This window comes from Nyctibius grandis, chromosome 13 (genome assembly GCF_013368605.1).
Source record: "Nyctibius grandis isolate bNycGra1 chromosome 13, bNycGra1.pri, whole genome shotgun sequence".
In the NCBI taxonomy this organism is placed as follows: domain Eukaryota; kingdom Metazoa; phylum Chordata; class Aves; order Nyctibiiformes; family Nyctibiidae; genus Nyctibius; species Nyctibius grandis.
The window spans coordinates 6,661,742-6,681,820 of NC_090670.1; the positions used below are offsets into that span (position 1 = coordinate 6,661,742).

At 52.0% G+C, this 20,079-nt stretch overlaps 1 protein-coding gene across 5 annotated transcripts in view; it reads left to right on the forward strand.

Annotated features, from left to right (window-relative positions):
• Positions 1–793: 793 nt before the first annotated feature.
• The window catches only part of ATP11C (ATPase phospholipid transporting 11C), a 58,008-nt gene continuing 38,722 nt past the window's right edge, over positions 794–20,079 (forward strand). For all 5 annotated transcript variants that reach the window (XM_068411742.1, XM_068411747.1, XM_068411743.1 and 2 more), the window contains exons 1-2: positions 794–873; positions 19,269–19,388. In XM_068411742.1, the coding sequence (XP_068267843.1) occupies positions 847–873; positions 19,269–19,388 (147 nt within the window). In that variant the 5' untranslated portion in view covers positions 794–846. The remainder of the gene's footprint in view (positions 874–19,268; positions 19,389–20,079) is intronic.

The window sequence follows — 20,079 nt, forward strand, 5'->3', positions numbered from 1 at the left end:
CACTCTCCTGCCTCACTTCATGTGGGAACTGGGACCCAACAATGTCACAATCGCCAAAACCAAGGCTTACACTTAACTTCCCTGACCAGCCTTGACTTATGAGGAAAAACTTCTTTACTTTGAGGGTGACAGAGCACTGGCACAGGCTGCCCAGGGAGGTTGTGGAGTCTCCTTCTCTGGAGATACTCAAACCTGCCTGGATGCAACCCTGTGCAATGTGGGGGTTGAAGTAGATGATCTTCAGGGGTCCCTTCCAACCCAACCATTCTGTGATCAGGTCAGTGACTGGACTCGTGTACCAGAGGACTGTTAGGAGGGCTGTGACACAGGAGAGAGGGGACCTGCGTTAAGGACAGGATTGTACCCGGTGCCTAACCGTGGCTGCGGCTCCAGTGAGGGGGCAGGAAGGGGGACAGAAGGGGTCTAACCCAAAGGCTCTGGGGCTCAGGGGGCTGTAGGGATGACGCTTCTCTACCGCCCCGGCCCCGCTGGGTTTACCCCCAGGGCCGCTTTTCCTCCGGCCAGAGCCAGCAGCACCCGCCGCCCCCGGCCCCGGAGGGTCCCGGCAGCCGCTCCGCCCGCAGCCCGCGGGGCCAGGCCCCGCTCCGGCACTACAGCTCCCAGGCTGCCCCGGGGCCGCCGGCACCGCCTCCCGGGCGGCGGCGGGACAAAAGCGGGGGCACGGGGGAAGTGCGGCCAGGCGAGCGGGGCCGGGCCGAGCCGCGCCGGGCCGGGCGGCGGGGCCCCGCGGCGGGCATGGCGGGCGGCCGGCGGGCAGCCTAGGAGCGGGGCCGGGCCGGGCCGGGCGATGCGGCGGTGAGGGCGGCGGGGCCGGGCGCCGCCGCGATGCTCCGCCGCAGCCTGAGCCGCCTGGTGAGTGCGGGGCCGGGCACGGGGGGTGCCGGGCGGGGAAAAGTTCATCATCATCATTATGATTTTTTTAATTTTTTATTGTTTTTCCGGGGAGGGGGCGGGTGTGGCGGGGGGGGCCGGGGCGCATCCCCGCGGGGGTCGCACCGCAGAGCCCCCGGGCCGCTCCTGCCCGCGGCTGCGGCGGCAGCTCCCGCCCTTGCGAAACCGCTCGGAGGGCCCTGCCCGCGCTGCGGCTCGGGCGAGAAGTTGCCTTCGCTGTCGGAGCCCGAACCTTATTTCCTCCCCCCCAAACCCAGAGGAGGGCACTTCTCAGCCCCTCGGAGCACGGCACCCAAAACCGCACGGTTATAGGCCGGCAGAGATGCGGGGCACTTGTCCGGGGGCTTTTCCACCCCCTTCGTGTCCCCGAATAACGCTAAAAAACCCTCCCGGTGCCACATAAGCTACTTAGAGATTTCAGCGTGACCTCATTGCTTGGCCTGAACTCTGTAATTACTCATTTTTTCCTTCTTCCACGGCGAGTGTGGTAAAACCAGTGTTTTAACATCATTTCGGGAGCTTCTGTTTATTTAGCAGTGTCATTTATTGCGCAGTGCGTAGTTAGCAAAGTTCCCCGAGTTTAACTGTACGTTATCGGTACGGCACACACACCCTGGGAGGTTCGGGAGCTCTTCCCTGAGGCGTCTCTGGGCACCCGCTTACCTGCCCCAGTAATGGGCTCTGCCTGCGGCTGCCCCCGAGGCCAGAACTGCTCAGAGATGTGTTTTCATATTCACTTTTGCTTTTGAGCGAGCTGTTTGTGCTGGATTTCCAGGCGTTCAGCATGAGGGACTCTAATCTGCCTTTTAAGTCTGGAGGTAGCTCTGCAGTAGTTCTGGGAAGAAAAAAAAAAAAATGGTTAATTTTCGTGTGTGTGTTCGTAGGTTGGATTGCTGTGGGGCTTTGGGTTAGCCTTGCAGGGAACACACCTACGGCAACTATTGTTTCGCAGCCTCGGGGACAAATGTATCAGATCTAATCTCTGTGTCCCGAGTTTCTGACTTTGAATTTTGCTCTGCTTTGTGTTATGCGCTTCCTACCCCACCCTTGCAGGAGGCTTTTTCTAAGGCCTGCCAGGAGGCATTCGGGGTATGAACTGGCTCTTTGGGAGCCACCGAGTTTGGCTAAAAGCATTTTTAGGTGGCCGGCGGCTGTGAGATCCCACAGAGGTGCCTGGTTGGGCTCTGGCTCCAGCATCCTTCACATGTGAAGCACAACCCCTGCGCTGCACGGTGGTCCCGGCGGCCCCGCTCCATGCCACCCCTCGCAGTCCCTTGGCATGGGGAGGGGACGTGCACCACTACCAGGGTGTGATGTCTCCACCAGAGTGGAGAAGACACGGTCCTGAACGCTGAACCCAGGTACTTCTAACCGCTTTGTTCAGGGCTGAACTGTTGCAGTGTGTGTTTGAAGGGCTAGAGGTAGTTTTCTGGTTAGAGGAACAACTCTGCTCGGAGACTCGGGAGCTCACCAGGGTGACTGTGGCGTTGCTGAGGGTTTTTGGACACTTTTTCCACCTACTGGCTTTGCAAGCGGCACTTGAGCAGCAATGAGCTGTGTTTATTATCAGGCTGGTGCAGGTGGCACAGGTCTCCCCAGCCCTGGGCAGATAGCAGCTCCGACTGCCCGCCGTGCTGCTGCCACTCTGCCCTGTCCCCAGCCGGCTGGGTTTGGGTCGATCCCCCCTCTTGCTCTGTGGGAGGAGAGGACAGCCCACAGCGATCTCCCCAGAGGCATCCCCAAGCTGCCCTCTTGCCCTCAGTCCCGTACGGGTGGCATGGGGCTTCAAGTGGTGCTCATCTTGTGGTGGTGGCATTGCAGAAAATTCACTGCAGTTATTAAAGGCTGCAGATTATCTGACACCAAGATCCCACAGGGCTATTCAGACAAATGTTGTCACCTCTCCACTGCGTGGTCTCTGCCAGAGGCTCGTAAATACCAATGGATATTAAAAATCCTGTTTTCAGATGTATTTCACTGCTTAGGCATGATGAATGTGCCTTGCGCTATCAACGTGACTGTTACGTGGCTCTGTTTCCCCCTCCCATAAACTTTGGGGTGGTAAAAAGAGCAAGAGGGGCAGAGTGGTGTGTGTGGGTCTGCTTTGCTGCCCCCGGGGTACAGACTGATGCTCTGTGCAGAAACAAATTGGATTCTAAACTTCAATTTACACCACTGAAATCATCCCTGCTGAAAGGAGAGTGGGGCCGGGATCGCTGCAGGGCATCAGGATTGAATTGCCATGGTTAATCCACTTTCAGGAGATACTGTCAACTTGAAATATAACTTTAATTCTTTTTTGGAAACAGATTCTGGCATTGGAGTCTTATTTTTAGTCTCCTGCTGCTTGTACGGCTGCTGTGGGGCGGCTGCAGGAGTCGAGTGGGGAGGAGTGTTGGTGCCCAGGGGAGGTTTTGGGTCGATCTCCTCGTGCTGGGCTCCTTGCCGGAGTGGGGTGAGGGCTGCCCACTTCCAAACTCGCTTGGCGGACGCCTGGGAGTCGGAATTGCTGGTCCCTGTGTTGTGTATCAAAGACTATGTGCTTTTTTTCCTTAATTACTTTCCCTGGGTTCTTCTGAAGCGTGCAGACAGCCGTACCTCCAGGTCACGGCTACGCACCACAGCTCTGCCGACGCCGCGGGGCTGATGCAGATTCGGGCTGTTGTAACAACTAGGTAAGAAACCCAGAAAGAAGAGTTACTGATGTCCGTGTGCAGGTGCAGGAAGTCTAGAGGGGGGAAGCACCCCTGGGACACCCCCCATCCTCTCGGGGTGCCCAGTGCTGGCTGAGCCCATGGGCTGGTGCTCGCCCATTGTGGTGTTGCCACCTGGGCCTCCTGCCTCGGCGGTTAGTGCAGGTCCTCGCTCTGGTATTTTCCTATTCTTGTGTAAAATCCAGGGTAAGAAAATAAACTGTCCTTAATTGGGAGCAAAATTCTTGTTTTCCTGTGTTTGTGCAGTGTCTAACAACAGGACCTTAGTTGTGTTATTCCCTTTTAATCAAATACCTCGGGGCCTGATCCTCTTTGCAGCCCATGCCCTGGTAAATCCCTGGTGTTTAGCAAGTGCCAGGCTGGTCCTGAGCTGCTGGCTCGCAAGAACATGTGCTTGACATTGGGGGAAAGAAGATACCCCTTAGATGGGCGTGCAGTGCTTGTCCCTGGGCTGGACCCGTGTCGTGACTCGGTGCCTTTGCCTTGCTCTAGGCTGGTAATGATGTTCCCTTGCTGATCTTCTGGGGTCTCCATCCACCTCTGCTGCGCAGCTGCCAGCGATGGGGGCACCCCCAGGTTGATTATGGGGCTGTGTGGGGTCTCCTGCCCTCCGCTGCCCTCCTCTCCCTGGGACTTGTCAGCTCCCCCGGGTCAGGACCTGTCCCTTGGTGTCCATGCTGGAACACCTTGGGCTTGCCTTCTTCACAGCGGAGGGGCAGTAAGGAAAGCGAAGGGGGTTTGCTTTGTGCAGCCCTAAAACCGAGGAGCTGTCTCTGTAACCGACCGTTACTCTTAATTTGCATGTGGAGCTTTTCCATCTGGGGCCCATTTTATCTAAGAAAACAAAAATTGCGTGCAAACTGCCACGAGGCAGACGGCACTTGAGCCAGGCTTTAATGTCACCTGTGGCTTGTCACCCCTGCGGGGGCTGCCCCAGCCAGGCTCCTGGGCACTGCTTCGCCGCTTGCTTTGCATCCCTGGCTGCACCCACTGGTGTTCTGCAGAGAGCAGGGAAGGGTTTCCCCCGTTAAAGTGCTTGTGAGTGTCACAAACTTCCTTTCCAAATCCTTACCCTTCCCAAAATGGCGAGGGGACGGATCCTGGCCCTGCAGGTGGGGACTCCTGTGTACACGAGCGGTGCCTGGTCTGAGATCCAGGACTCCATTTGGGCTCTGCTGTAGCTTTGCAAAGCCCCTTTGGATTTTTTGAAGGTTGTCTTACCTTGAGTGCCCCCCAGCCCCACACACCTCAGGGGGCAAGGCTGGTGCTGCTGAGAAGGGGGGGTCTGGGTCAAGATGCCCCACTGCACCCAGATAACCCACTGCAAGACCAGTGTGTGGTGGTTTGTCTTCTCGTGTCCCTGTAGCCCTGCCTGGCCCCTTTGTGGAGGAACAGAGGCAGGAGGAAGGCCTCAGAGAAGGCATATGTTGACTCAAGAGGCGTGTGCCGGAGGTTGGGGAGACATTGGAGCCTGGGAAGGAGTGGGGCAGGCGGTGATGCTGAGCCCTGTGGGGCAGGTCCTTCCTGGTGCTCTGCAGGAAAATACCCCTGCTGAGACCTGTTCAAATGGCAGAAATGGCCCAAAGGCACTTTTTAGAAGGGAAATAAATTCCCCATTGGCAAGGGGGAGTAGGTGAGGAGGGGCAGGGACCACCAGTAGCTGGCACTCACCCGGACCCTGCCTGGCTCTGGGAGATGCTGGAGTATGTCTTGTGGCAGATGTCTGGGGTGGAGGATGCTGATTTACACTCCCGTCTTTAGTTTTTGCAGCAAATGTGTAATAAAGTCTATTTCGGGACACAGAGCACATCTGCGATTTTCTTTCATGCTTGTTTTTTTTTTTTTAGAGAGTGTGAACCAAACATTGCAGAGTGTGATTGCAGTTCCTATTCTAATAAGAAAGAAGAGCAGAGGTAGGAGTTGGAAGCCTGGAGAATTGCTTTTTTTCCCCCCCAATCCAGCCATGTTAACACCTTGAGGGTGAGGCTGCATGTCAAATACCTCGTACCCGACTGCCAGCTCCTGCAAGACGCGTTTTGCTTCCATTAATGTGACAAAAACCCCCAAGCAGCAGAGGTTGGGGCTGGGGTGTCTCCGTGACACTGGGTGACAGTTCTGCATGGAGAAATCTCACACTTCAAAAGAGCGTGGATTTTAATGAAGCGACTTGAATTTTTCATGAATGTTGCTGGAATTTATTTTGTAATGTGTATTTAATGTGATAATGGTGTTTCATGCGCTCGGGGCCAGTTCCCCTATAGTAGCCACAGGGCAGCACATGCTTGACCACAGAGAAGACAGTGGAGGCTCAAAGTGGGAACCTGGAGCTGCAAAAGGCTCTTCCCTGGGGCTGAAATCCCTTTTTGATGCCCCTACCCTGGAAGATGGAGACACAGGAGTTTCTCAGATTCCTGTAACCGCTTCTCTTGAACGTTGCACAGCAGTCTCCTAACCCTAGCCTTATTCTCAGAAATAGCTCAACCATTTGGCTAAAAATAAATAAAAATCAAACAAAAAAACACAGCCTTGGACAAGCAGCTGCATGAAAATGTTCGTGTGTGCAGTTAAAGTTTGGAGAGGATAGAAATTGCTGTAAGGAGGGACTGGAAAGCACCGGTCAAACATTAATGATAAATGGTGCTGCCCATTAAACCTGTGGTGTGCAGAAACTTTTCTGGGGACAATAACATGCCTCTCAAGGCAGTATTTTATTCTTCATGCAAAACTGTTTTTGTCTTCAGTTGGTGTTTTGCTAAGAATAATAATGATTGTCTGGGCTGTGCAGGGAGGATTTGGAGCTGAACTGAGTTGCAGCTGAAGGCACGGCAATTTGCTTTTAACAATAAAAATTGTGAAAGCCCACAGGGCGACTATTAATAGCAGGCTTTTCAGCCTTGCCTTTAATTTCATCCTGTTGCCTTTGGTTTATGCGCTTCCTTTCCGATTAAAACTGCTGCTTGCTGGCTGTAACCATTGATGTCCTCTCTAGTGGAGAGATTTTTTTTTTTTTTTATATGTTAGTTAAAAGCAAAGCTGGTGAAGAGCATTACCAGAGTCTCTCAGCCAGAAAAAACCATCACACCAAAATCAGTTGTTCTGCCAGTGACCGCATTTTTAGCGATGCAGGTTGGGTGCCTGTGAGCATCTTCCTCCCACGGTACCCGTGCTTGCGTCTGTGCAACAGAAAAACAGCTTTTGGCTGCTAATTCATCAGGGTGTGGGACAGTGTGGGCTTTAACCTGCTGTCCTTGCTGAGAAAACACTGGGGTGGCCAAGTGGGGGGACATCCCTTGGGATACCTGTGCCCAAGACCTGCCTGCTGGAGGAGCTGGCATCGCGGGGGTAAGGGACCCACCGAGCTGCTCAGCACGGCTGGGGTGCCTGGGAAGTGTGAACTTCCCAAGAAACTTGGACATGGGGTGACCGAGTTCACTATTAACCTGTTTGTTTTTCCCTGGAAACGTTTGCTCAGGGGATTTTTCAAGGGAGTTTCCTGTATTTGGTTGTGTGTAGGAAGCGGGTGCTGAGGCCGGAGGGCAGCGGGGAGGTTTTCCCGCTTGTCTCGGCTTTGGTGGCCTTCTGCCCAAAAGCATCCTGCAGGTCGCCTACCAAGCCCTGCCCGGGGGAGCGGGTTAGGTTACGGTGGGGAGCAGGTGGCAGCTCTTGCCCTGTGCTGGGACAGGCTGTCCCGAGGTGATCTGAGAAAATACCTTACCTATGGGTTTGGACTGCAATCTGCTCCTCATTGCTCATCTCAGAAATATTTACGTGCTCGCTGAGTCTGGTGTTGGGAAGGATGGGCTGGTTTTTTGCCGAGCAGGTTTTGCCAGTGCTATACACAGGGTGATGCGGACTTCACCTGCCTGCGCTCTCCCCAGCCTCCGGACCTGGGCTTTGGGCTCTGCAGATGATGCGTAGCACTGCATGGGAGCCGGGATAACCCTGCCCACATCTCCTGCAGCCTCTGCCCCCCTCCCCGTTCCCTCATCTCTTGCAAGTACAGAGTGTCTTTATTTTAGGGCTGCATCCCCAGCAGCGTGGCCAGCAGGTCGAGCGAGGGGATTCTGCCCCTCTACTCCACTCTCATGAGACCCCACCTGCAGTACTGTGTCCAGCTCTGGGGCCCCCAATATAAGAAGGACACGGAGCTGCTGGAGCAAGTCCAGAGGAGTCCATAGAGATGCTCAGAGCGCTGGAGCACCTCTGCTCTGGAGACAGGCTGAGAGAGTTGGGGCTCTTCAGCCTGGAGAAGAGAAGGCTCCGGGGAGACCTTCTAGCAGCCTTCCAGCACCTGAAGGGTCTACAGGAAAGCTGGAGAGGGACTTTTACAAGGGCATAGAGTGATAGGACAAGGGGGAACGGTTTTAAACTGAAAGAGGGTAGATTTAGATTAGGTATTAGGAAGAAATTCTTTCCTGTGAGGGTAGTGAGACACTGGCACAGGTTGCCCAGAGAAGCTGTGGCTGCCCCCTCCCTGGCAGTGTTCAAGGCCAGGTTGGATGGGGCTTTGAGCAACCTGGTCCAGTGGAAGGTGTCCCTGCCCATGGCAGGAGGGTTGGAACTGGATGATCTTTAAGGTCCCTTCCAACCCAAACCATTCTATGATTTTTTTTTTTCCCTATTTTACTTGCCAAGCGATACTGAGGTGAGGTGGTTTTTAGTGTTGTCCCGTGTTCACCCAGGGATTTGCAGCTGTCTCTAAGTTGTGGGGACCATGCACTGCGGCTGTTTGCTGCCCGTTGGTGATTAACAGGTGCCAATTGGGAACCTCACACTGCTGGGATGTTGTTAGCAGCGAGCACTGTATGGAGGACACGTCGGTGAAGTGTGCGGTGCTTGGACCTCTCTCGCCTTTGGGGACACCGTGCTGGTCAGAAAGTGTGTCCTACTCGTTGGAAATGGGTAATAAGGGCACTGCTGCTCATGTTGCTGATGATTGTAGGCCATTTCATAGAATCATAGAACTTGACTCCAGGACTTGTGTGTAGAGCTGTTAGCTGGGTTGCCATCACCCTTTTGTGGTAGGAGAGCGATGCTGGCACTGCCCGTACGCCGCAGGGGATGGGCAGTAAGTGGCAGGAAGTTTTAAAGCTTGGTTTGCTAACTTGTAGCCTGGGGAAAGGGTGAAACTTCCCTGTTTTAAAAGGTTTCCTCCGGCCCCTGCCCTTGCCTGGCTCCTGCCTGGCAGCGGCACGGCTGCTGGGTCAGGAAAAGCCTGTTCTGCCTGGAGGCTGCAGCAACCTCAATATATATATGTGCATTAAATATGTATGTATGCAATATATACACATTAAATATGCATATATGCATTATATGTAGATGCATTAAATATATATATTTATTTTTGCTTACGGGCTCTTTCTCAGGCTCAGCCAAAATCCAGGGAGCTGCTGGCCGGTGGTTGGCACAAGGTGCCTCTTCGACGGCTGCAAAGTGCGTTTGGATATTGGGCTGCGTGCCCGCAGGTAGGGCAGCGGGGCTGGGGGAGAGGAGCTGGTCGTTACACTAACGAGGGGCTCGCTGGTGGAAGGGGAGCACTCCTGGCTTGTGCTTTTCCTGCCCTCTGTCGTTTTTCATGCTCTCGTAGGGATGCTCGCTGCCACGGATGCTGCTCGGAACCAGTACAGTGTAAAACATCTCTTTTGGCTCCTTACGCAGTCCCTTCCGCACGTGATTCGCAGTGCGTCCGTCTCTCGGGCACCTGCTACATCTTGCTGTCTCCAGTCTTTTTCTTTTCCCCCAAACTTTAGTCATTTTGTTTGAGATGGAGCTCCAACTGCAGCCGATTTACTCTTAAAAGCATGCCTGCTCCTGACATCCAGCCGTAATTGATAGTGTTTGTAGTTCAGAGACATTTGTCCTGTCCTCCTTAATGAAAGCTTAATGCACTTATTTTTGAGCCGGCTGTTTGTAAAGGGCTTTTTGTTTTCCTCCTGCCGCAGAAATGAGGGGTGAGCACCTCCGAGGCTGTCGTAGCCGGGTATTTTGGGAACAAATCGGGCTCGTTTTTTTTTGTTCACAACTTGGACAAGATTCCTGTCAGCCTCTTTTTGTGGCCTTGGGTGAGCAATGCTTTGCTGCGGGCTTTTTGCTCGGTGAGTTCAGCTGAGTTTCGCAGGATCTATAGGTGAGAGGGGCCCAGCCTGGCTTTCATAGCGGGGTGTGCGGAGGGCTTGGTAATTTCTAGCTGAGTATTTTCAAAGGGTCAGCGAGCAGTATTTAGGTCTGGCCTATCTTAAAGAATGCTGTATACCCTTAATAAGATTTTTATGAGACTATTAAAGTGGGAAACAGAGGCAGCGCTCAGTTGATGGATGTAATTTGTTTGCAATATTGCGGCAAATGCACTGATTTGTAAAACAGAGGGATCCTGTTTTTCTTGCACATAAAGGATCTAGAAAAGCTGAGTAAGATGTGCAACAGGCAAGGCTAGACAATTTGAAGCATTTCTTTGGTATTACAATCCAAGAGCTTTTCAGCAGTAATAAAAATTAAGTACTGCTAGACTGCAGCGGTGCTGTGCTGTCGCCTGAGCCTCAATTGGCTTGAGAGGGGGGGGAAAAAAAAATCTCACTGCTGGGAAATTAAATGTAGGGAAAAAAAATCCACTTTGTGAGCAGCCCTGCCGTCTTTTATTATGATTTCTGTGTAATTCTCCCCCAGCTGCTGCCTGTAGGGACTGGGGTGATGTAAGGTCCCGAGCGCTGCCCTGGGCTGGGGCGGCTCAGGGGCACCCGCTCAGCAGCAGCCCTGCTCTTACGGAGGCTGCAAAGCCAAGCTTAAAATGCAACATTGATTTTTTTTTTTTTTTTTTTATTTTTTTTGGCTCGCAGGGTGGTGTTTTGCATGCCAGTTTTGTTCACTGAGTTGTGGAAGGCTTTTCTTTTTTTATTTTTTTTCCCCCCCTTCCTTCCAGCTCACCTTTTCTTATAACTGTTTGCTCAGGGAGGGAGCGCAGTAAAATTATCTGTGATGCCCTGAGGGCTGTTGTCCTTGCATGAGCCAAATTAACATTGTGGAGTACATCACTTCACGGGGCGGTTTCTTCCAGTGAGGTTGAATGGATGGAAGTGGGAGTTTCCACTTGACAAGGACCATTCCGGTAAGCGCAGGGAAGATCAGATGTGCAGAGAGAGGAAACCTTGGGTGAAGGCGCTTGTCTTGATAACTGTGAGAGCAGGAACGCCCTTATCCCAGCACCCGTCTAGGGATGGGATGGGGATGGCCATGAGTCATCGGGACCATCTCCTGGGGTGCTTCCCTGTTCTCCCACATGGGATGGGCTTGCTTCTGCAGCTGATGGTGCTGGGATGGACCACACCAAAACCCCTCAGGCACCAAGCCCGGCATCCCTCAGACCTCATCTCCAGGTCCCTGTGGATAAGCGGATTTCCCTCCTGGTGCAAAACCCGGCTGCTGTGCCGCTGGCTTTGCTCAGCGCGGGTGCTCGCTCGGCCCCGGGCAGTGCGTGCGTTGCTGGAGCTGCTCTGCTGCTCCTTTACCCAACCCGGCAGGAACAGGAGCCAAAAGGATTTCCTGAAGATAAACAATTGTAGGCTGCGTGTTGAGGATTTCTCTCCTGACTGGGTGGATTGCACTGATCCAGTATCCTAGTGTAACTGTGCCTGCAGCCCCAAGGACAAATCTGATGGTTACTGTAGTATCTGGAGATGGAAATACTCCAGATGGGGTCTGGGGCATGTGGAGCAAGGGGTGAAGGAGGTGATTGCTCTCTCTTTTCTTCTTTTATCACCTGCTTCTTCTGTGGAAACATTTCTCTGCAGTATAGCAAGGGGAGGGTTAGAAAACCACAGCTTGTACATTTTTGGAGTCGAAAAACTTAATCTGAACCAGCGTGAGCGAGCAGCATGGTGGGGCTGGGACCTTAGACCTCAGGTACCCACTGCAGGGGCTGAGGGCACCCTGTGATGCTGGTGTGGGGCTTGGCCACCCCACTGCAGCTGGGACCTGCCCTCCCATCCCTCCCGTGACTGTTCGTGGGAAATATGAGAGCTTCCCTGGGGGAAAGCTGGACCTTGGGGGGGTGTGGGCTGGGCAGCCCTGGGTACCAGCCCTTGCCTGGGGGTTGCTGCGGTGATGTACACCCTGGCAGGGGGGGTCTGCAGCCTCGGTCCCCGGTGGGTGGGCGGCTGGGTGGGCTCGCTTCCCGGAGGGAACTGCTCTGGGAAATGGGCTCCTCACCAGCAGCCCGGCTCTGAAATGCTGGGAAAACTTAAAAAGGGGCAAAATGTTTGTGGGTGGCAGAGGTCAGAGTAACATCTGGCCGAGCTGGGATACATAACATAGTATTTAGGGTTTTTTTTTTTTGTTTCCATAACTGAAGAGCTCAGGCTTTTGGAGGACCAGAAAGCAACAGGAAAACCAACAAATTATAGCTCTGCTGGCTGATGCAAGCATTGACAATTGCAAACTCGAGCATTTTTTTTCCAGTTTGCTCTTACTTTATTTTTTGTCAGGGCAAATCACTGCTCTGAAGAGCTCGCTGCCCTGCTAAAATAGCTGCTCATGAGCAGACATATGTGCACAGCTTGAGCTGGGGAAAGGAGGGAGGAAGAGGTTTGAAGATGGGAAGACCTCATGTTTGCTTTGTGACCTCTGCAAAAACATTTGGGCTCTTATTCAAAGTCCTTTTTCTGTTCTCGAGTCTGAAGTGCTCCAACGAGCCTGAATTTGATAAGCTGACAGCATGCTGGTTGAACTTTTCTTTTGGACTGCCAAAAAATAAAAAAATATGCTGCCTGCATTTCAAGATGAGCGATGGTTTCATAACCCCAGCTGCCAACAAGGCAGGGGAAAAAAGAGTTGAGGTCCTGAAAACTTCCAAAGGTCAGTGGTTATGTTTGAACAGGAGCAACAGATTTTTCCACAAAACAGCAGCACTGAAGTAACGCTGCCCCGATCGATATCTGCTGGCTTTGGTCTGGCTTTGGCTTTCTGCATCCTGTGTGATCCTGACTTTCTGCAAAGCGCGATGAACTGGAGCTGTGATTAGGGACGATGTGGCGTATTTGCTGGGAAGATGCAATGCTGTGTGATTTGTGAGTAAGCTGCCTTCAGATGGAAAGAGAAAACCACAACCAAACAAACCGAACCAAAACCCACACCAAAAAAAAGCTCTTTTCAGCCGTCACCCCTGTGCACGGTGCGCCCCAAGTCCGGGAGAGGGCTGGGCCCTCCTGTAGATTTAATACCTGCGGAAAAAAACACTTGTATTTCCTCTCTCCACCCTTCTCTTAAATCTTTCGAGTAGCCCTTTCCCCTGTGCTCCCCGCCCCGCCGTGTCTCTCTCTGCTTTTATCGGTGACTTTATTGGCTAAGTCAGCTTTTCCAGGAAACTCAGCCTGGCTGGGCTCTGCTGTTCTCCAGCCCATTGTCCTCGGTGAAGGTGACTTTTCTGCAAGCCCATATGGTGAGGAAGCACGTCCTTGGGACAGAGGGGACACGGGGACGGGCTCTGGCCGGGGCCGCTCGTGTCGCTGGACACACCTTGACTTGCATTAAGGATGGTGCAACCTGGATTGATGATGCTCTGTTAGAGCACATCATCTGCTGCGTTGTCATCCCCAACAGGGGACCAGGGATGAGGTCTGGGTGTTGAGCCCCATTGTGTGTTGATGGTTTTAAAAAAAAGTATTGGTCCTTTTCCCATGGCTCCTCTTTTGCCCTTGCTTGTTCTTCTGCTTGATCTGGGGGCTCATGTGGTTACCCCCTGCTGCCCCCCTCACCTCGGCAGGAGCTGGTGATCACTCCTTGGTGATACTGTTCTCTCTCTGCTTGAAATACCAGTAGGAGCTTCAGCCTCAGCGGAGGAGATGGGATACTGGTTTAAATGTCAACCTTTTGCTTTCCCAAGGTATTGACCTTCCCTCTTCTGCTTAGAGCAACCAAACTTCTCTCCAGTGGGAAACAAGCTCTCTGCTGTTGCTCACCTTCAGCCCCTTCTCTTGGACCTACGGGCTTTTAGTATTTTAAATGCAATGTTGGTTTTTTTCCCCCTGAGGACTGTGCATGTCATCGACCCTTTCCCGCAGGCGTAGGGGAGAGCAGCAGGGCTGATCCCGATCGATGGAGTTCTCTCTCTAAATCAGGAAATCTGCCTAAAAATGTGGTCGATGTGGGTAAGCATAGTCCGAGCTGCTAAATTATTAAGGGTTTTCTCAAAGCATCGCTTGTACTTGCATAGAAATGCCTAAGGACAAAGAGTGTTAGAGAAATTGGCAAGAAAAATTGCAATTAAAAATATATCGGTTGGGCAGCGAGGTCAGTGTGCTGAGCAACTTTCCGAGACTGCCGGGGAGGTTATGGTAAATTTACAGAGGCTTTTTAAAGTTGTGGATGTGTTTTTCTTGGTTCTTCTGGTGATAAATGAAACGGGAGCTAGAACAGGCTGTTTTGGGAGGGGGTGTTACTTTTGCAGGCTTTATTTGTAAATCAGGTCGTATTCTCTACTACTTTTATGATAAATGGAACAATACAGGAGTGATTAGACTTTAAACTCTTCATGAGATCTAAGCCAAGTATGTGATTTAATCTTTCTTCAGCATATATTTAATATAAGCTGTGATTTTTTTCAAATGTTTGAGCTTTGTACTTGTACTGTATAATTATCTCTGGTTTTAGCAGACGGCTTTTTTTTTTAAGCGCCTGTGGTTTTTATTAGATCTTTTTTCTATGAGTTATTTGTGTTTGCTTTGTGGCTTGAAGATATCTTCAGCAAATATGAAAGGAGTTTCTTTTGATTAGTTAGTTCTGGTTTAAGTGCTTTCTGAAACTGTAGTAAAGCAAATGGTGGTGGGTTTTGTTTTTTTTTACCACTATTTTTTTTTCTGGAAACGGGGCCAGCAGGTAGCACAGACACTTGTTTTCCATATGGGGGATATAATTAAACACTGTGTTTTGCAGCTGCCCTAGAAATAGCCCACTTAGAGTGGCTTCTCGTCAGCGGCGGCTGCAGAGCACAGGTTCACCTCTCCTGTTGAACTCGGTCTAACTCTGTTAATTTTTACCCAGGCTTGCTGATTTTTACCCAGGTTTGCAACTTTTATCAAGTACCAGACAGGTTCTGTACACGGTTCTGTGATGGATTCCCAGAAATTTGGGAGGGCGGGTGAAGAGGAGCCTCTCCGGGAGGGAGGTGGGAGTTGTCATGCCGGGGCAGGACATCTTCGTGGGAGAAGGGCACAGATGGAGAGGGAATGAGGCATGGAGGGAGGCTTGCCCACACTCAGGCAAAGAATTTGGGGAGTGCTGTGGGCTGCAAACATAATTCTGCCTTCTCTATGTAATGCTCCAACAGCTTCAAGTCATAAATGATGTTGGGTCATTAGTTGCATCCATGGACTTTTTTAGCCTTGGTCTGATGCCTTCAAATCATACCTGTTCCGAACTCCTCAAAGAAAAGTTTATAGCAAAACACCAAGTCTCAGCTGGCCTTCCATGGCCATATTGATGTGTGTAGATGGGCTTTTTAAATTTGGACAATGTAAAAAAAAAAAGCCGTTATCCCTAATGCCTTCTCTTCAGAACTGCTGCTTCTGGCAATAAGTGGGCTTTACACCGAGTTGAAAGTCCAGGAAGGTTGGGTTACATCAAAATATTTAACAGAAATATGTTCTGTATCTGAATTTCGCCATGGCATGAGGAAGGCAGCAGCAGCACTTTGCCCTGCCGTGCGTGCAGCAGAGCGTGCGTGCCCGCGTCAGTGGTGCCGGTGCGGTTATTCATTACTGCAGCCTGGGCGCCTGGTCCTGCCTGAGGTGGGAAGCGAAGATAGATGCGAGCTGTCAACTCGTAAAGATGTTCCTGGCAGAACAGCTTCACTAGCCTCGTCTTTATCTCCTGTGATTTGTTTTTGACTCTCTGGCTGTTGTCTTCCAGCTGAGCTCCTTCAGGAGAAATCTGCTTTGGGTGCCCTGCTGAGAGGTTGACTCGCTGGTGGGCTTGGTTAGACGCTGGAGGATGGAGCAGGAGCCCTGAACTGGAGCTTGAAACGTTGCAGGAGAGACCCGCATCTTTGGGGCCGGTCTTCAAGTTGTGCAAAGGGGATAGTGGCTCTTCTCAAAAATACCTCCTTCTCCCCCTCCTCTCGACTCCTGGGGTATGCGGTGTCCCCCGGGGTGCTGCTTTGTGTCTGCCAGCTGCTGGGAGCTCTTCTGGGCTGCTGGGGCATGGTATGGCAGAGGGGGACTGGGGTCACCTACCAGCATCCCCAAATCCTCATGGCTTGGTGGGAGGGTGCAGTGTGGCTTCCCACTACGCAGTCCCGAGGCCGTGGGCGGTCTGGCACCGCTAATCCCTATGGAGAGCTCTGGTTCTCCCAGCACTCCTGCAAACACCGTGCCTCGGGTAGAGTGGGGGATACAGTGCACATGGGGAGGATGCAGTTGTTTATTTTCTTAAATAATCCTTTTGGCATGCCCAGCTCTAAATAGCACAAGAAATTCTGTCTTTTGCTCGCACCAGCTGACTCCAGTGCCCGGTAGCACGGGCTTTATAAAACCCCTCAGGCAGTGAGGCAGCCGTTTGAATTGTATCCAAGTAATATTTTCTTTTTATCTTGCCATCAGAATGGAAATTTTTGATGAAACGTGGTCAGGAAAAGTCATCTAAATCCTCTCCCTGCTAATCTGCATATTTTATAATTTTCCTAAAAGCCTGGCAGTTACTCCCTAAATCTCCTCTTAAGCCTCCGTTGAGAGCTGTTATTAAGACTTAGCAGCCTACCAGCAACCCGGGGAGCTGTTCAGGGTGGGTTTGTCAAAATAAGAGCTTTTAATTGCCGAGCTGAGGCAATTAACAGAGCTGTGGCGTGCAGCCTTCCAGCTGCTTGCGTGGCTGCGTGATGGTGTGACGCCGTGGGGTGGGGGGGAACGGGAAGTGAAACGCTGGGAGTGGTGGGAGTCTGGTTAGACCACGCAGCGAGGACTTCTCCCTCTGCCGCCACCACAGAGGGCTTGATGCACCATGGAGGGTGTTGCTGTTGTCTTTGTAGGAGATGCTTTAAATAAATAACTGAAGGGGAGCTGAGGGGTGAAAGCCCACCTAGGAGCTGGTGGGGATAACTTGGTGGAAGAGCAGAGCAGTGGGCTTGGTTAGCTACCACACCACACCTAGGATTTGGCTCCTCTTCTCCACATGCTCCATGGCTAACTATGGGTAGTCTTGCAGAGTAAACACTTGTGTATATTTTTCCAGGAGTGTTTTCACGAGAGCCTTGTTGCTTCCGTGCCAATGTGCGTTTGACAAATGCTCACCTCGGCTCCTTCCCACCGGCCTGCTGGCAGCGGGACAGGGGAAGCTCTCATTTCCTCCCCGTGCTGGAGGGATGCTCACCAGGTACCCCTGGCTCCAGCTCCTGTCTGGGGACAAAACGGGGACTTCAGGCTTGGGGACAGTCCGTCTCTGCTCCGTGTCACCGCCGTGGCGTGGATGAATGGCTCTGCCTCTTGCTCCTGGGGCGCAGGTTGGTGAGGCTGCGGCTGCCACCCCTGTAATGCAGCAGATACATCGGGGAACCTATTTTGGGTCTAGTTTCTTGTTCAGACGTGCTGTTTGCTGCTGCAGGCGGTGTGGTGAGGCTGGGAGGGTGGCCGGCCCGTGCCGGGGTGGTGGCATTCCCTAGCTGGCAGCTTGTGCCTGCCCGAGCCATGTTTGGGGAGCTGGTTGTGCCCGGTGGAGGAGGGTGCTGGTGGTGGGTGCTGGCCCTGCATCTGAGCGGTGCAGGGATGCAGTGCAGGGGTGCGAGAAACTTTCTTCTGCTGCTCTAAGCGGCTGCTGCTGGAGGTCTGAGGACGGCTGCAGTGAGAGCGGTCAGCACACCAAACCGGGTTTAGGTCTGATGTAAAAACTCTTCTTTCATTAAAGATGGTGCAGACGTGGGTGGGGAGCAGGGGGAAGGAAGAGCTGCCGCTTCCTTTGGGCAGACCCCGCTCCTGGTGCAACAGGATCCTTCAATTGCCGCTGCTCCAGGTGCATGAATAGGGCAGAACAGTGACAGATGTCTTCCCTGCTCATGTTTTAAAATCCAAAATCTTTACTCTCAGAAAACCTTAGCCTGGCCTAAGATGACCCTTTTTTTTTCCCCGCTCCATCTCCTCTTAGCGGGCATTTTAAATTCCCTTTATAATTTTAAGTTCAACCTTGTACAATGCTTTCTGGTGCCAGCCGGGTCTCCTCCCTTGGCTGCTAGCATCTGTGGCAGGGACACTGTCATATGCAAGGTGGAACCTGGAGAGAAGGAAAAGCTGATTTTTAAACTATTGCATAGTTTTGCTTCTTTTGAAAATAGACTTTTCTGATCCATCGAGGACTGTGTGTGTGCTGGGCAGCCCGGAGCTGGAAGCTAATGGAAACGGAGCCCGTGGTGTTGCCCCGTGCACCTGAGCATCTTCCCCAGGGCTGCAGGCACTGGCGGGGCCCTGCGCTGCCTCTGCCTTGCCACAAGTTTGCAGTGGTTTTAAGTGAAGTTACAGGAAGTTGGAAATTTGATATTTAAGAGTTACATTTAATTAGCAGAGCACTGTTACTGTCATTATATTCAGATACCTTGTTTACCTTGTGTTGTTTTAACACGCTCTCCACTGGGTTGGGAGGATCTACCTTCAATTTGATGGGTGCTGTGACCTCCCGGGGAAGCCTGCAAGGGCCGTGGTGATGGCTGGGTCTCTGCGAGAGCCCCGGGTTGCCCGTTGCAAGTATCTCTCGTGGCTTCGTGCAGGGGATGCTCTCCTCCCGCGGAGCCGCTCTGCTTCCCCTCTGTGGGAGTTTATTCTGCTGCAATTCCCCTCATCCTTCCCCGGCTGCTGCGGAGCAGAGGGGCTGTCGTCAAGCCCCTGTGACACCAGGTTATCATTCGCTTGCGACAGCTCACTCTGCTTTAAAATAGACCCCCAGCAAGACAGGCTGGCGTCCCCAGCGCCCTGCCTGTCTTTGTGAGGGGTTTGTGATGTGAAACTGTCTGCTTCGTGATTTCGTGTTTTATCTGAGATTTTAAAATAGCAGAAGCATACTTTTTTTTAAGCTAAATCCCAAGTGTGCGTGCACCAGTGCGGTGGTGAGATGTTTTGGGTGGACTTGAGGATTTGACAGGAGGGCAAGTGTAAAGGAGGGTGCAGTTTCCATCGTCCTCTGTGGGGTCCTGGGGTAAAGCCTGGAGCCGCTGTAGAAACCCAAGGCTGAAGGACTCTCCAGGTTGAGATGTGTAGAAGATAAATTATATTCCTAATGACTTGAAGTTCTTGATAGAGATATATTCTCCTCCAAGAAGGAAGAATTGCCTTGCAGATGGGTACAGGCAGCAGCTGTCCTGTGTAGGGGAGGAGCATGGTGGACGTGAGTGGTGACCTGTCCTGGTCGGGTATAGGACGGGCTGTGGTCCTGGGGGGTCAGTGGCTGAGCAGCAGTGGGGACCTCGGGTTGCAGGCTCGGCATTGCCTTGATTTTCCTAAATGACCTTGCGTGCGCCTCTTCGTTCTCCGGGCCTTTGCTGGGGCCGAGGAGTGAATTCTTGAGGTTACAGCCACCTTATTTCCAATAAACAGCACAGTGCCTTCAGAAGCTGGAAGCTATTAATACAAATATTTGACTTTTTTTTACTAAAACCCTTCCTGGTTGCCCCGACAGTGTGCCGGGGAAGAGAAGCGGGTCGGTACGCGCACAGTGGTGGTCGGGCACCGTCCGGTTTCGGAAACAGATGCGTACGTGGCACAGAAGTTCTGCGACAACAGGATCGTCTCCTCCAAGGTGAGCCCGCTCCGCTCCTGCCCGTGCATCATGTATTCCCTGCTCGTGTATTCACCCTGGTTTTATTTAATGGTTGGTTGTGAAATTGAGAAACTCTGAATTCCTCAAGGATGGGTGTAAAGGTCCCTTTGCAAGTGGAGCAGCCTAGAACATACCTTACCCCGCAGCTCCAGTCTCTCTATTAGTCTTTTTTTAAAATTCCTGTCAATCCCAGCAGGGGTGCGTGCAAGTTCCTTTCTTCTAGGCTGGATGAGAGCAAAGCGTGTGAACACATTGGTTTTGTGGGTTTTTTTGGGGTAAAGGGTTTTTTTTTAATGTTTTCTGGCATTCCTGCCATGAAGAAAGGACAGGTTAAGTGTAATACAGCACAAGACAACAGCAACTCAGGTTTGCAAAAGGGAGCAGGGATTATTTTGTAAATGGACAGAAAAATACGATTCCTCTATTTTTTTTTTCTGTTCTGTGGTTTTTTTTCCTCTCTTGAGATAGGATGAAAATAACCATGCTCTTTTTATCCCTTTGGATGAAAGGGGAAACATTCATCTGGTATTAATGCAGCTTTTGTTTATGGTGGAAAACTGTGATGACACCCGTCTGCCTTCTGCTTAGCTTTTTTCCGTGACATTCATGAAGCTATTTTCAAAAGATTTGAAGCCAATTCGAGTAAAATATCAAACAAGTGGCATCCCAT